General features: G+C 48.1%; 1 protein-coding gene across 1 annotated transcript in view; it reads left to right on the top strand.

Moving 5' to 3' along the window:
* DGLUCY (D-glutamate cyclase) overlaps nucleotides 1-12,836 on the top strand; it is a 37,153-nt gene that overhangs the window by 16,896 nt on the left and 7,421 nt on the right. The window contains 5 exon segments of the mRNA XM_006925639.1: nucleotides 77-123; nucleotides 125-317; nucleotides 3,817-3,916; nucleotides 6,978-7,126; nucleotides 11,156-11,275. Coding sequence (XP_006925701.1) covers nucleotides 77-123; nucleotides 125-317; nucleotides 3,817-3,916; nucleotides 6,978-7,126; nucleotides 11,156-11,275 — 609 coding nt within the window.

Here is a 12,836-nt window from a genome sequence, read left to right on the forward strand (position 1 = left end):
CCCAATGTCTGTAAGTTTCCACGTGAAACACAATTATGTTATTTTGTGATTTGATTTTATTTTTTCGTAATTCTAGGCAACAGGGGGATCGGGCACCTGCTCCGTGAAGACGAGCTGCTGAGGGGCCGCTCTGTCGCTGTCCCATGACCGCTTGGTCCTCGTCACCACCGGGTTTCCCACACATTTCAGACACGAGCCTCCGGGAGCCGTGGCCCTGGCCGCCTTCCTGCAGGCCTTGGAGAAGGGCGTCTCCATGATGGTCGACCAGAGAGCCTTGAGTTTGTTCGAGAAGCTTCTCAAAGAAGCCGTTGAGCAAGGTGAGCAGTGGGATGGGGGGGTAGGAGGAAGTCAGCGTTTGAGGAGCTGCCATGCGCCTGTCCCGGGGCGTTTTCTCTGAGGCTCAGAACAGGTCTTTGGTATCAACAACATTGTCCCCATTTATAGATGAAGAGACCGAGGCTCTGGGAGGTCCAGGGGATCTACCCAGGTGGGAATGGTGAGCTGGAGTTTGAACCCAGGTCCACCAGGCTTCGCAGTCCATGTACCTGCGGCTCTCCCTGTGAGATGCGGGGTGACCTACAGAGGACTCTTAGCAACCCCGGACATCCCCGATCGCCCAGAGTTGGAGTGGGGGTGGTTGGGAACAGAGTGGGTGAGACGCTCAGACAGCAGTGTCCCGTCCGGCCCTGACGGGCAGGCGTGTGCCATGCTACCCGGGTCCCTGGAGCATCCAGGTGGGCCTTGGAGCCGCGAGCGATGCCCACGTGAGGCTAGGATACGGAGGTCGTCTCAGGCCCTCACCGCACCTCCTTCCTGCAGGTGCTGTTCCGGCGTAAGCTGGGAGCCTGGTGAATCTCACCTGCTTCCCAGCGCCTGTCTCTCTGGGTCCCTCAAAATGCATTCTTCGGGAAGTATTTTTTTTTTTTTTAGCCTCTAAAACAGGCTTCAACCCCCAGAAAGCCTACCCTAAAGCATCAGCAATGATGAAAGTTTCAAAAAGTTTTGTCTGAACATACGGAATCCATATCACGCGACAAATATGTGTTGAGCACCTACTATGTGCCAGGCACTATTTTTGGCTCTTGAGATCCACTGGTGAACAAAACTGACTACAACCCTGCCCTCGTCGAGTGCGTATTCTAAGGGAGTGTGACAGACAATAAGCAACACAGGACAAAAGGTAAGTACAGAGCCCAGGTGGTGGGCTGCTGTTTGAAACAAGCTGGTCAGAGAAGGCCTCATGGAGAAGGTGCCATTGGAGCCAAGAGTTCCAGTTAGTGAAGGAGTGAGGCCAGACCTGGTTAGAGGAAGCGTGTCCCAGGCTGTGACAATGGCCAGGGCAGAGGCCATTAGGTAGAGTAGGGGCCTGGCAGGTTTAAGAGAGGGAAATGGCCAGCTGACTTGCCTAGAGTGGATGAAAAGCAGAGCAGCTGGACAGGAGGACAGAGAGGTCACAGAAGCCAGATCGAGAAGGGCCTTGAGGGAAATGTGAGGACCTGGACTTTTCTTCTGGGTGAGACGGGAAGGCTTGTGGCCACTGCGTGGAGCAGGGCCATGTTCTGGCTTAGGTTTTAAGGGATCACCTGGGTAGCTGTAGGGACGAGGGCAGAAACAGGAGACCGGCCGGGTTATTGCAGCAGGAGATGAGGGTGGTTTAGCGTGCGTGGTGCCCTGTGGCACGTCCCTTTGCCCGCCCTCCCCGTCCCCTACTGTGATTTCAGCCGCAGCTGGGGTAAGTTCCGAGTCACACTGACCTGACTGTCCCCACCATGGCCAGTGTTCATCTCCCACCGTGATTTCAGCCACAGCTGGGCTGAAAGTTCTGAATCACACTGACCTGACTGTCCCCACCATGGCCAGTGTTTTGCAGAGTTTCTCCAAAGCTTGAAAAAGTACTCAGCCAGAAGTTTGCGGGCTACTGCCTCCAGGGCCCCCTCAGCCAGCGGGGGACAGGGTCTAGTCCCCTGCTGCCCGTCTTTTGGAGACACTCAAGTCCTGATGGAACGGAGACCCCATTGCCTAGATAGTGACCTCGAAAATGCACATACCCCCTATTGGCTTTTCCTCCTCCCGTCCCCACTTTCCCTGTTCCCTCCCAACGCCTCTTGAAATCATCTCGCAGATGAACCAGCTGCAGCCATGGCTCGGTCTCAGACTTGGGAACCCAGACAGGTGAATGGTACAGGTGGAGGTTGTAAGGAGCAGCTTGAACAGCCTCTGTTTTGAAGGTAGAGTCACGATTTCCGGGTGGATTGGTTATAGAGAAGATGGAGGGTCAGCGTATCATGGGTACAGAGTTTCTGTTAGGGAAGATGTAAAAGTTCTGGAGATGGATGATGCTGATAGTCAAACAATGTGAATGTGCTTAATGCCAGAGAACTGTACACTTAAAACGGAGAAGATGGTCAATTTTACGATACGTGTATTTTACCCCAATTACAATTTTAAAGAGTGTGGGTTTGAGCCTGGGTGACTGAAAGTGTGAAATACCTTCTAGACACACGAGTAGAGAAGTCAAAGAGGCAGTGAGATTGACGAGTCAAGTTCAGGAGGGCAGTCTGGGCTGCGGAGATAAATCGGAGAGCGGTTGGCACCTTGACGGCTTTTAATAAAAGTCAGGACACTGGATGAGCTCGCGAGGGAATGAGTAGGAACGGACAAAAGGCCCTGGGTTGCTCTACATAGAGAGGTCGAGGATGAGAGGGGGTGTCTGCAGGGAGGCAGGAGCAGCACCAAGGACGGAGGAAAACCAAGGGACTGTGCGTCATCGAGGAGAGGGGACGGCCAGCTGTGCCAGATGCCACCAGCTGGCCGGCGATCATCTCCGCGTAACCACTGGTTTGGTGGATGTTTTCAGCCACCCGTGTTCCCAGAAGTCGCCCTGACGTCCTGCTCACTCGGTCGCCCCGCTCAGGGGAATCCGCTGGACTTGAGCTCAGGCCTGGGGCTCACCCGCGCGGTGGCTCAGTAGGTGTCATTTGCTGTGTTGGATTTTACAGAACTCTGACTATGGGTGGACGAAGAAAGGAAAAGCGATTTGACCTTTTAATGAAAATGATTTCAGTTCTTTTTATAACTGAAATTTAGGAAATGTTTAAAGAAGAAAAATCTCAGTCGTTTCTTCCCTGTCGAGTATAAATTGACCACATTGACAGTTGGTTCTTTGTAGCTCAGGGTGGGATCACATCTTGCCCGACTTTCCTTTCCCAAGGCTTTTATCACCATGTGCAGCCCCCTTGGGGATAAGTTATGTTCCCTGCCCTGTTAGGTCCCTGTTTGGGGTGGGAACCGGTATCGCGACGCTGACCTACGTACTTGGCTTTGCCCGAGTGATTTAGCATCTCTGAGCCTCAGTTTTCCTCCTGTGTAAAACGGGGATCACTGTGGTTCTTATCACACAGAATCGTGAAAATCGAATGAGAGCGTACATGTCACGTGCTCAGCAGAGGGCTGGCTGACTGTCACCGTGTGCACCTACATGTGTCCCCAGCAATCATAATGACAGTGGCCCAGAATAGGCTTCTGTTCACGTGGCGCTGTGGCATCTACATGGAGCATATTTGCTGGCCCACGATGTTGGTGACACCAGCCTGATTCCACCCCCACTCTCCACCAACCTGGGGTTCACTCAGGACTAAGAGCAAACTTAAGTATCCTCTGGGTCGAAGTCTTGGCTCACCTAACAGCGTATTCTACGGGTAAATGCCATTCAATAATAGAAATGATCATTTCCAAAGAAGCTTTGGAAAAACCAACATGAATTCCCAAGACGCAGTGCCAGGGCTGATATGTCTACCCTTTGCCTTTCGTTTCAAGGTGTTCTGAAGACACGGATCCCAGTTTTGACTTACCAAGGTGCATCAGCGAGAGCTGCTCAGGCGTTTCTCTGCAAAGAGAGGGACCCCAAGTCTCCTAGGTATGTGTGTCCCCTCCCAGTTTAAAGTGGGTGCTGGTGGAAAAGCCCACCTGCCATTACCTGACAGCAAGGCTCCCACACACCTGGGCTCTCCAGGAGGAACAAAGCCATGAGCCCAGGGGTTCTGATGGGCTGGACTGACCAACGAGACAGGCATGTCGAGGTGTGTACTGGGGGCTTCACAGAGGGTCTCTGCAAGTGGCAGGTCCCTGGGAGATGACATGTCTTTCTTAGTAGAGGGAGGAGATAGGAAAATTATAAAACACGAAAACTAGCAGTTTCTCAAACTGGATCATGACCCATGAGAAAGTAATGAAATCATTTTGGGTGAGGGTAACCAGCACCTCTGGAAAATGAAATACTATATATCTTATATAGTAATGGCAAGTGCTTGCTTGTGTGTGCGCGCGCGCGTGTGTGTGTGTGTGTGTGTGTACATGTGTGAATTTTTTACTATCATGGTCAAACATTTTGAAAAACACTTCTTTATTTTATGTAGGATGTATTTCGGATCTTACAACTTTTAATACCGTGTTTGCCAAAGTTTTTTGACAACATTCCAGAGTGATACATTTTTCATCACAAGCCACACACACACACGTAAGTGAAACAGAAGTTTCAAAAAACAATATTTACTCTTGCCATGTGCAATGTACTCATATTTTCTATTCCAGTCTATTCTAGTCTGCTCTATTCTAGTCTGCTCTCACCTACTTCTCAGCAAATGCTGGCCTGTGAAATAAATCTATTTTACAACCCACTAACGCGTGTCCACTTAGAATTTAAAACACTGCTTTGCTAGGCCTGGAAGCCAGAGCTATATTGCAGCTCACAGCAGAATCAGGCGTTTATAATGAGGACCCCGAGTCACCAAGGAGGAGTTTGAGCGTGGATCTGATATACCATTTAAAGCTGCAAGAACGCATGTGGCACATATTAGAAACATTTATATTTCCTGAATGGTTGGTGTACCGACAATGCTCTGGCTCCTCGGGGAGCAGCTAGAAAATTCCCTTGGGTGGGACCCTGGTGCCAGATAATACAGGTATTGCTCTGTTTGCTTAGTGGAGGGAGGTGAGCCAGACCTGGCCGTGGGGAGACAGGGTTCCTCTCTCTTTGGAGAAGATGCATTAACTTTGCCCGGGGAGTAGCTTCCCAGAAATGAATTGCTTCCCACATTAGCAGAATGGACCCTTCTGGCCTAAAAAAAAAAAAAAAATCAATATACGTTCACAAGGTATGCCACTGAGTTCTCTTGGGGGGAAGGTCCAGAAACAGAAAGTAGAATGACAGTTGATGAGGACTGGAGCAGGGGAGTGGGGGGTTAGCGTTCTTCCAGGACAGAGGGTGTGTTGCAACTCTTGTGCTAAACTGATTTTCATCACCATCGATGTAGATGTAGAGGAAACTCAGGGTCAAAGCTTCTTCCTCCTGCTGATTCTGCTTCTCCGTGACCGCCTTTCCTGCCCTGGGCTTGTCGCCTCAGGGTTGTGTTCCAACACCTGCTCGGTGGCCTTCTTGTCCAAGTCTTCATGATGCCACCGCATTCTAGCACAACCAAAGGACGTGGACAGGCATGAAGGTTCTGTTTTTAAAAGCGTGCAGAGAAAGCATTCTTAAGATTTTTTGTTGTTGTCGTAAAGTATACATAACATAAAAATGACCGTTTTAGCCATTTTTAAGGGTACGGTTCTGTGTCATTAGGTACACACACACTGCTGTTCAGCACCACCGTCCAACTCCAAAACTTTTTCATCTTCCCAAACTGAAACTCTATGCCCATTAAACACGAATCCCCCCATCCCCCCAGCCCTCAGCCCCTGTCAACTACCATTCTACTTGTGGTCTCTATAAATTTCACTATTCTAGGTCTCTCATATAATTGGAGTCATACAGTATTTGTCCTTTTGTGACTGGCTTATGTCACTTAGCATAATGTCCTTGAGATTCATCCATGCTGTACCATGTGTCAGAATGTCCCTCCCTTTTAAGGCTGAATAATGCTCCATCGCAAGTACGTCCATGTATACATTTTGCTTATCTGTTCGTCCGTTGGTGGATGCTTGGGTTGCTTCCACCTTTTGCCGATTGTGAATAATGTTGCTATGACTGTGGGTGTATAAATATCTCTTCGACACTCAGCATTCAATTCTTGGGGACATATACTCAGAAGTGGAATTGCTGGATCATATGGTAATTCTATTTTAATTTTTTTTTTCAGTAACTAGCACATAATTTTGCACAGTAGAGTTAAGATATCAAAGAACTCCATCATGGGGGCGGGGTTTGGAGAGAGATAAAAATACAATTTTTGTGTTCTTAAATTAGATCATCAAAACAATACCTCCTAATAATAATAAAAAGTGTCATATAATAATAATGGCCACCACAACTACTAATGTTTCCTGAGCACTGAGTGGGTGTGGGGCTCTACTTGAGGCACCTCTAATGCGTTTTCTCAAGCTTAAGAAGTTAAGTGACTTGCCCAAGGCCGGGGGCATGAGGTCTGATTCCACAGCCTGCATTCTCAACGCCACGCTCTCTGTGCCCCTTCTCTCTCTCTCTCTCTCTCTCTCTTTCTCACTCTCTCTCTCTCTCTCTGTCTGAAGAAGTTTATCTTGTGGTCAATTCGTTTGTTTCCTATTTCAATTCCTTTTTAGTCTATTTGTGTCGGTAAACCAAACAGGATCCCGGAAGAGGGCGGCAGTGGGCCAGTGGCAGCCTACACTCAAACCACTGGGTGCTGGCTCCCCCGCTGGTCACCGGCCACCTGGGTGGGGCACCAGCAGTGTCCACCACGGAGACCTTCACCGTCAGCCTTCCTCCCACAGACTCTGACTCTAACAAATTGCTAAAGATCCTGATATTGTTTCTTAAAATGCTCCAACAGACCAGCCCCTGGCACGGTTCCTGGTGCAGAGTAGATGTTCAGCCAAGTTCTGTAGGAATGAAGGAACCAAAGAGAGAATGAAATGTCCTTCATACATACATGGCAGGCGTGACCCTTCAACAAGGCAGCCACACTCTCCAATAAGGACCCTGTGCTCCTGCTTCCTGGTAGATTCGACCATCTGGTGGCCATAGAGCGCGCAGGAAGGGCTGCCGATGGCAATTACTACAATGTGAGGAAAGCGAACATCAAACACTTGGTCAACTCCACTGACGATCTCTTCCTCACAGCACAGAAGATTCCTGGAATCTCATCAATGGGTAAGCAAGGGGCACCCAGAATTCGACAGGAACATGTCAGCACTAAATGCCTTTTTACTGGCTGTCAAACAGAGGACAGGAAAGAGTTATATGGGCACCATTGTTTTCCAGCCCAGAGATGCTCTTTGTTTATTATGTTCCATGTATACAATAATGACACCGTCATTTAGAAATCCAGCATTCCCACAAGCAAGAAAGGCAAATGACATTTAACCAAGCGTATTCCATTTGCCTAACTCAAAAATATTAAAACTCATAATAAAATCAAGTCACGGCATATTATTTTGCTCATATAGGATGACCAAATGCCATATATATTATGTATCATCTTATAAAGCATATTAATTTTTAAATATATCTTAAATATATGATTGGCGCAGTATTTTGATTGCTAATGATGTAGTAGCGTGATCGTGTCTATACAGAATTTTATAGTTTTCAAAGAGGTTTCACATCCATTGTATTGTTTAAGCCTCTTTAAAGCCCTGTGAGGCAGGTAAGGCAGGTATAGTGTCCAAAAATGAGGCTTAGGGGGTCTTCTTGAGGTTGCCTAGCTAATTAGTGTTGCTGAGAGAATTAGGAGCAGAGCCCAGATTCCCAAGACCCTACCTGATATGCTTTTCATGGAATCTATGAATTTCTGAAGGGCTTGATATAACTCCTAAGGCCTTCTTCCCCCAGGGGTAGTTAGGTATCAGACCCTGGAGTCATTAAGGCATGTTTGCCATGCAGTGTTTATCTGTTTTCTTCAGAGTGTTTCCCAGACTCATTAGTTGCCTTAGGCTTTTAAAGGTTTTGACGAGACAATGAAAGTCTTCCCGTCTTCCTGGCTGAGTAGAAATTTTCTGCAAATTGCCCTGGTCTTTCCCAGAAGAGGCCATGGGTGTGGTGCCCACAGTGCAGTAGGTCTTGTGCTTCCTGTTTCTCCAGGCTGGGCAGGAGACATGCTCAGTGGGGAGGAGGAAAGGGTCTCTGAGTCCAGAGGAGCCCCAATCTGTGCTTATCCCCCCCCCGGGTGAGACCCCCAAGATCCCAGAGGAAGCAGGTGGAGCTGGCCGTCTGCACCTTCACACTGCCTCCTTTGTGGACCCTTGGACACCCGAGCCCCTTCTGTGGCTTCCCACACCCCGCTGCCCAGCAAGGCTACCGTCTGAATGTCCTTTCTCTGTGCTCTGTCATCATCCTATTCCTCAGTGTCCCCAGGCAGCTGCTGTGTCATGCACGGAGCACTCAGTTGAGAACCAAGACACACATGTCCCACTTATTACCCAAGTTCTGCCCCTGTCAGAGACTCTGTAAGACCACGGACAGGACTGGCCTGAAGAGTGAACAGAAGGAAATTCATAAAATGGGAAAGAACAGAGGTAGACACAGACGAAACACCAGTGCGAGGTGGTGGGGTTATTTCCCTTCATCCAGTGGGCCGCCATGGATCTAGAAAACTTCCGAGAAAAATCCTCAGGGCATGGACCTTGGCCATTCACAATTGTTTGATTCTCTGGGCCGAGTCCAGGTCTCTGATGCGCAGAGTGGGTCAGCTCCAGCTCCCCTCTCCACCATCTGACAATGAGTGCTAACTTGTGGCAGAATTTTCCACACATCCCAAGCCTTTGTAGAAACGGATGCAAAAACTGTCATACATAATGATGTTTCGGTCGACATGGACCACGTACAGCAGTGGTCCCGTAAGATTACAAGGGAGATGAAAAATTCCTATGGCCTAGCGACATCGTAGCTGTCCTAACGTCAGTGCGATGCACTATTCATGTTTGTGGCGATGCCACTGTAAGCAAACCTACTGCACTGCCTGTCATATAAAAGTACAGCACATACGACGGTGCTGCTTGATGATGACAAATGACTGTTATTGCTCTAAGTATTTACTAGTCTGTGTTTTTATTATTATTTTAGAGTGTACTCTTTCTTCTTACATATTAAAAAAAAAGTTTGCTGCAAAACAGAACGCCACGTTACGCCAGCTGCAGCCTCCTCTCTCTCATGGTTCGCGTGTCTCTTGATGGCGTCTTTTTATCTTGCGCTTGATTTAATCTCATGCCATTTCGGCCACTGCTAATGCTGCCGGTAAGAGGCTGTGTTGAGTGACCTGGAAATGAAATTAACAGTGATTAAGGAGGACGAAAGTGGAAAATCAGTGGTCATTATCACTCACCAGTCAGACCTGTCTCCTTCCACCAGTTACCACCTTGATCATGAACCGAGTAACAGAAGCCGTTACAGGATCTGCTGCATTAAAGGCAAAGAGACCAACAAAAATTTGAGAATGGCTTGTATCAGACGTGGAGATGATCCCGACTCTGTGTAGGCCTAGGCTCACTGTGTGTTTGTGTCTTAGTTTTTAACAAAAAATGTTTAAAAAGTAAAAAAAAAAAAAAAAAAAATTAAACATTTTAAAAATAGAAAAAAGCTTATAGAATAAGGATATAAAGAAAGTATTTGTACAGCTGCATAATGTATGTTATAAGTTATTATAAAAGAGTTAAAAGTTTTTAAAGATTAAAAAGTTTATAAAGTAAAAAGCCACAATAAGCTAAGGCGACTTTATTATTGAAGAAAGAAAAACGTTTTTTATAAATTGAGTGCACCTCGAGTGTACAGTGTTTTCAAGTCCACGGTGTGAGGGAATGCCCTAGGCTTCGCCTGCGCTCACCACTCACTCACTGACTCACCCAGAGCCGCTTCCAGCCCTGCAGCCTCCACTCATGCCGAGCGGAGGCAATGAGCTGGGGATGGGCAAAGCCCCACACAGCTGTACCATTTTAATATTTTATACCATATGTTTACTGCACGCCTTTTCTATGTGTAGATACACAGATAGTATCGTGTCATAGTTGCTACAGTATTCAGCACAGTAACACGCTGTACGGATGTGTAGCCCAGGAGTGATCGGCTGTACCGTAGAGCCTGGGTGTGTAGTAGGTTATCGCATCTCGGTTTGTGTGATGGCGCTCCGTGAGTTTCACATAATGACAAAATCACAGGACGACACATTTCTCAGCGGTAGCCTTGTTACATGACACATGACTGTTCAACCTTTCTACAGGCGCAGGACACCTGGCCCTCTGCCCTTGAGGCTCTCGGACAGGCACCTTGGGTGATCAGTTTATCTTGAGGCAGCTGCCACCATCTTCCAGAGGCAGATTCAGCTGACCTCTAGTCTGCAGAATCCTCCAGAAATGCTTGGACACAGGACCAGATGGTGTTGAAAGGGTACAGGCTGCAGGGCGTGTTAGATTTTTTTCATCTTCCTCCTGCAAGGGTGGTGGCGCCTGTTAATTATTTTCAGCCAGTTCACCTATCTGACACAACATTCATTTCACCAATGGATTAAATAATTTCTAACATTTATGTATTTCAACATACCTGTTCTAGCATTTATTATGCTAATTAACAAACCCTCTGCCGATGATGATCAGATTGGCCTTTGGACTCTGTTCTCTTTCACATGCTAACCAACCACCTCTGGGTGTGTATCCTGATTGGGCCACTCCAGATGTTTACCAGGCACCCCTCTGGTTGGCGCAGATTAAAATGAACTGACACACATACACTTCACGTTCTTTAAACTGAAGCCTTTAAAGTAAATTACAGAACTGACTTTAAAACTATGCCAGTTCTCTTCTGCCAATGGAATCCCACCTGGTCACGTTAGTGGGGCTCAGAGACTTGGGGCCCCTCCCTGAGCAGGAGCCACTCAAGAAAAGAGGGGAAGTCTGAGTGTCACCATACTCCTGTCAGCATAGAGGGCACTGCGTCGGTGACTGGAGAACGTGGCCTAAGAGGGGACATAGCCACACTCTGGTGAGTTCCAAACTGTGACTTGTTTTTAACTAGAGAAGTTTCTAGAATACCTGGAGAAGTACAACATCTCCTGGTTGTCTGAAAATATATCCAGGGCCAACCCCTTCCCCCTCCCTGAGACAATGAGGCACGTGTGAAGGGGTTGCCCTGCCCCTCCCAACCCCCCATTTTACCTGACCCTGTATACTGACCAGTTCCCCTTCCCTCCAGGGCTCGGGGATGAAGGCAATGAGCTTGGGATGGGCAAAGTCAAAGAGGCTGTGAAGAGCCACATACGAAATGGTGACGCCATCGCCTGTGACGTGGAGGCTGACTTTGCTGTCATTGCTGGTGAGTGTTTGGGTGGCCGGCCAGTCAGGCCTGGCTACCCAAGGGGAGGGGTCTGGCTTGGAGCCTGTCCAGCCAGAAGCTCGTACCCAAAATATAGAAAGAACTATTAAAACTCAACAATAAGAAAACAGCCCAATGTAAAAATGGGTCAAAGAGCTAAATAGATACCTCACCAAAGAAGATATAGAGATGGCAAGTAAACATATGAAAAGATGCTCAACATCCTACATCTCTGATCTCCACTCTGAATTAGCTTTTCAGCTGGGACACCCACAAGGGGAAGGGCAAACCCTCAGTCCTCCCTTGCTGTTGGCAGATCCATTATCTGTGGGTTTCCTTTAACCTGGGGACTTGGACCTGAGTGGGTAGGAGCCTCTGCAGAATCTCTCTGGAAGTCCTCAGATTTCTTCAAGTTTATCTGCCACCCAGAATGTAGGTCCTTTGTATAACTGATCAAACCTAAGGGCTTGGCTAGCTGCATGACAGCAGTAATTTTTAGCAGCAGATCGAGTCCCTAAAGAAGGGAGGTGATCTTAGCTGGCAGTGGAGAGAGGGGATGTTGTTTGGAATGAAAGCTTCGGGTGAAAATCTGTGGGTCTGGGGCTGAGAGACATGAAAAGGGGTCTTTCCAGTTAGGGATGGGCGCTCTCGACCTGACGACAGAGAATTATGTGTGTTCCTTCAGCTCAGGGTAGACAAGAAAGACCAAGTATTTGTCTTTCAAGAGTATGGAATCAGGCAGATGGCAGCTCTTATTCCCAAGCTTCGCTGTCCTCACCCAGAAAGTGGGTCTCTGCGAGCATTAGAGGAAGCCTTTATCAAGGCGTCCTGGCTGGCCCTGGGCTGGGTGGTCACAGCAGATTTGCTACTCTTGTTCTGGGATGAATGGACACAAGGGGACAATGGGCCAGGAGGGCGTCTCGCAGGAGAGTGAATTAGAAAGCACAGCAGCCCTGTCCAGCTCCATCCTTGGCTTCTGACGCCAGGGATAAAGGCAGCCCCGGGCAAGTCTGCAACTCGCCAGGCCCAGCTACAGTCAGGCAGTACGACTGAAGTAGGAAGAGAGAAGAAACCACCACACGGTCCACAAGCCAGTGGCGCTCTGGCCCTAATGGTGTGCTGTCCCTTCCTGTTTGCCACCTGCATCCCAAGCCAGCATAGACATCAAAGTTCGCAGTGAGACTTAGGTCACACAGGGCTACCCAGAGCAGGGCCCCTGCATGTGGCCTCAAGTTCAGTTCCATTTCTTGGTCTGGGGCTCCCTCTCAGTCTCATCTCCCCAATCCCCACTATGTACCCCATGATCCAGCCATGCATGGCCATTGTCATTGCTCAAATACAGCATAGGTTTAATTTTTTTCATTGAAAAGCTGATGTAACAACATTACTTTAGACATTTTCAAAAGGCAGGTAGTGACGGTCGATGGAAAGGGACAAAAATACCACCATCTCAACATAATACAATCAGCATTTTTAGATTTGCAAGTTGGCTTCTAATTCTCAGACTCAATATATACCCATTTTATGTAATTTCTGGTAAACCAGGTAAACTTGCACTTTA

This window comes from Pteropus alecto, unplaced genomic scaffold (assembly GCF_000325575.1).
Source record: "Pteropus alecto unplaced genomic scaffold, ASM32557v1 scaffold8, whole genome shotgun sequence".
Classification (NCBI taxonomy): domain Eukaryota; kingdom Metazoa; phylum Chordata; class Mammalia; order Chiroptera; family Pteropodidae; genus Pteropus; species Pteropus alecto.